Here is a 4,442-nt window from a genome sequence, read left to right on the forward strand (position 1 = left end):
AAAAGTACCACTTGACTTGAGGTGAGTACCACTTGGCAGAAGTTGGGTACGACATGGCTACAGTTGGATACGACTTGACTGGAGTTGAGTACGACTTGGCTGGAGTTGGGTACGGCTTGACTGGAGTTGGGTACGACTTGGCTGGAGGTGGGTGCTACTTGATGCATGGGTAACACTTGACTGTAGTTGGGTGCGACTTGGTGCAAGGGTACGACTTGACTAGAGTTGTGTGCGACTTGGTGCATGGGTACCACTTGACAGGAGTTGGGAGCGACTTGGTGCATGGGTGCGACTTGGTGCATGGGTACAACTTGACTGTAATTGGGTGCAACTGGGTGCATGGGTACGACTTGACTGGAGTTGAGTGCGACTTGGTGCATGGGTACCACTTGACAGGAGTTGGGTGCGACTTGGTGCATGGGTATCACTTGACCGGAGTTGGGTGCGACTTGGTGCATGGGTACCACTTGACAGGAGTTGGGAGCGGCTTGGTGCATGGGTACCACTTGACTTTAGTTGGGTGCGACTTGGTTTATGGGTACCACTTGACAGGAGTTGGGTGCGACTTGGTGTACGGGTACCACTTGACAGGAGTTGGTTGCGACTTGGTGCATGGGTACCACTTGACTGTAGTTGGGTGCGACTTGGTGCATGGGTACGACTTGACTGGAGTTGGGCGCGACTTGGTGTATGGGTACCACCTGATTGGAGTTGGGTGCGACTTGGTGCATGGGTACCACTTGACTGTAGTTGAGTGCGACTTGGTGTATGGGTACCACTTGATTGGAGTTGGGTGTGACTTGGTGCATGGGTACCACTTGACTGGGGTTGGTTGCGACTTGGTGCATGGGTACGACTTCACTGGAGTTGGGTGCGACTTGGTGCATGGGTACCACTTGACTGTAGTTGAGTGCGACATGGTGCATGCGTACGAGTTTCCTTGTACTCGATGTTATTTTTACCGTTATACAACGACCGACATGATAGAAGGCATTAACTTGTGACCTGCATGGCTGAGACATTCACAGTCAACAGTAGTTTGTAGTTCATACGGTTTTGCATTATTGCCTTTAGGGTCTAACACACCCAGATAATAGAAAGGTGTTTTCAGTGACACTTAATAGAGAGTATAGATTGTCTTGATGATAAATGTTGTGAATGGGAAATAAAAAAATGTGACGATATAAAAACAAGTCCATATGCTTGGTTTAACACAACATTAGGTATAATTAAAATCGGGGCGGTATAGGCCTATTTCGGAAAAAGAGCATTGTAATACTAGTATTTTTTGAACAAATATCTGACGTACATGTATGTTTGAATGTTGTATATTACCGCTCCATAGAGAACTTCCCTCAGTGAACACGTACATGACAACTGTAAGTGACTACACTCAGAGAAAATCCTAAATGAAAATTTAATTGCACCGAGTCAAAATTCATTATTTAATTAGTAGAAAGAGTAATTTTAAAGACAATTCTTTCCTTCAAACGTTGCGCGGTAGTAATTTTCCCAGAAGTATATTTTCACTCGCACATGACGGAGTTGTCTCAGGTGTTGGCAATGTTTCTATTCAATCCAATGAGGCATGATCACCGAAGCCTGTACGCACGACCTGGGAGATCACAGGCTCGATTCCATGTACCAGCATGTTTGTCTGGTACGTCTAAGGCCAGCTGTTTTGATATTTATTGTATAATTATATATTTGTGGAATCCATTATACGTATATACGTAAATATACCATTATTCTGTAGTGTGCACATGTCAAAAGAATATCACATATGTATAAAACAACTGTACATACGTCAAGTAAACCTCAATTCTGCATAAGTGGAAATCTTTAGTATAATTATATTCAAAAATATGCGTTTGGTGCTCAGTGTTTGAGAAATCCTTATTCTTGATTCACACAGTAACATTTATGTGCATACAAATTAAAAAAGAAACATTTCGACATATGTAGAAAAAAACTGTACACTTGTACAAAAGAATTCATAGATGTGAACTAATTGTTTATTGTGTATGTGTACAATTTTTTTACGTCTGTGGAAATCTTGTTGTACATATGTAGCAATCTCTTGAACTAATGTGCAATGAAAGTTTAGTTTACATACGTATAAAATATTTGTAAATATGTACATGAGTTTTCCTCATATCTGCCACTAAATCGAGGCTTTTTACATATAAATGTACATTTGTGAAAAAAGAATTGCACATGCGTAAATTGACTTGTACAAATATAAAATAATTAATATATCAAATATACATATCATATATTTTATAATTATTTATTAATTGCAAATATATTTGAAAACGTTAAATAGGGCATATATGACGTGCCAGTTTATCCATGGAGGGTAATACAAACTTTCAAGTTATTTAGTAATATTTGACTTTATGCATTTAAGACAAGAACTAATGTGCACGGAAATGAAGATGGCTTCGAACTCACCATCTCCCATGTTCAAAAACGTGACTGTGCCGCGATACATCCCGAAATGATCCAAATCTGCGTAAAATTGCAGAAATGAACATCTGGACATTTTTAGTTGGATATGAGATCTATAACATTATGAAAACTGAAAACTGATTTTAACTGAAAACAATATAAAATCAATCAGTCAATCACTCCATACCCCGATACTCTTGATCGTCAAAGGAATGCCTGGCTGAGGCGAAACATGAAACTACAAAACTGGAGCTGTGACAAACAGGTGTCCTCTTCATCAGTTAAACGTGTAGATGTTTTACAACTTGGTGCATAATAATAGCTAAGTGGCTGTATCACAGAGGTTCGTAATATGATCCTACATAAGCTCGTTGTAATTTTTATGGAAGCTAATTTGCCATATTTATTTGTTATAATGATGTTGGCTGACTTGTGCAAATGCAACAAGTTTATTTTCTGATATCGAGTCATCAGCTTTTATAACTGGCATACGATCATCAATACAAGATGCCTGGGGTAATCTTTCTGGGCTAACTGCATAGTTTCGTTCCACGACTTCTCACTGACTATGCTGCAGGCGTGTGTCTAATGAACATACAAACATGCAGGAGGGAGCCCGCTGGCAAATGCCATCCAAGTGGGACGTGGTATGAGAACTCACATGTTGATGTTTATGCCTGTGTATTGTTTGTATGTTGTTAGGACTAGAGGCGAGTTTTTGGTTGAGTGAGTGTTGCACCAAGTGTATCCTAAAATAGGCTTACAAAATAATAAGTAATTTTCCATTAGTATAACAAACACAAAATTATACAGACATAGCCATGGGGAGTTATACAATGTGCCTAACACACATCTTTATATATAATGACACGGAGCTCCTCTTAGTGGACTGGAATGTGTTCTTTACAATGTTCATTATCAAAGGCAATTCGGTGGCAAATTGAAAAAGGTAGTTTAGTATTCTTGAACATGGCTCAAAGTGCCAGTCGGAGAAAAATGAAATTTCAATGGGAATAGTAAGGTAAGTATTCACAAGTCGTACAAATTTTCTTTTCCTCGCTGTCGCTGCCTAAGACATAACTATCGCTGATTGAGTTTTTTTAGATACACATGATATGTACGACAAAGATTAAAGCAGCTAGCAGTGTCCGACTCCTAACGGATCCAGGTGTTACATAGGCTGATGTACGCCAAGGCGTTTTCCCGGAGTATGTTTCAGGAAGAGTAGGTTCAACACGATTACACCTAGACTCAGGTGACAACCTATTACAAACCAAACAAACGAGTTTCGTTTCGTATAAATTACACGTATTGTTATCTTTGTAGAACAATTAACAAAAATTAACGTAAAAATGACCATGCATCCATTCAAACGACGCTCATGTATATGTATAAAGGCCTGTATGGTTGAGCAAAGCCCGATCGGGATTGTATAGGAATGTTTATTTCTGTGTTTTCGTGGACTCTAGATGGTTGGGTTGTCTAAGCTGTTGTACACGAAAGCATCCTCTACTAACAAATGAAGTGCTGTGTTAGAATCCAATTTCTACCGCTTAGATTACGTCTAATTGCGGTTTTAAAAAGCTGCATATTGTCCGAAATGCAATTAAAGGTGTTCCCCGTGCACAATGTTTCCATAAATGGCATATCTCTTAGCTTTTCTGTATGCCCGATACATTCGACAATGACCGGTGTTACTTTGGTATCTAAGGGAAGTAAGAGTCTGAAGAAAAGACCAGATGGCACGTGACAAGTGGTGATTGCCTCCCCTTACTTGAATAACTTTTCTTTCAATCCCGCAATAGTTCTATACATAAACACTTTTAACAAGTTCATATGCATGTATCCATATATGTATACTAGAAGTAGGCCCACCTGGTGTGGATAGAAATAAATGTTATCTTACCAGTCCCGTCAGAAGCAAAGAATGAAGGGATAACAATGGTCGACATCGCTATCCGAAGCTAATTTATCTTCACTCATTTTTGATG

At 39.6% G+C, this 4,442-nt stretch overlaps 1 protein-coding gene across 1 annotated transcript; it reads right to left on the reverse strand.

Moving 5' to 3' along the window:
• Positions 1 to 532: 532 nt before the first annotated feature.
• Positions 533 to 919, reverse strand: LOC135467570 (protein FAM83H-like). The gene has a single exon (XM_064745343.1). The coding sequence runs from the start codon at positions 917 to 919 to the stop codon at positions 533 to 535; it is 387 nt and encodes a 128-aa protein (XP_064601413.1).
• Positions 920 to 4,442: the final 3,523 nt, after the last annotated feature.

The sequence above is a fragment of the Liolophura sinensis genome, chromosome 6 (genome assembly GCF_032854445.1).
Source record: "Liolophura sinensis isolate JHLJ2023 chromosome 6, CUHK_Ljap_v2, whole genome shotgun sequence".
Taxonomy (NCBI): Eukaryota; Metazoa; Mollusca; class Polyplacophora; order Chitonida; family Chitonidae; genus Liolophura; species Liolophura sinensis.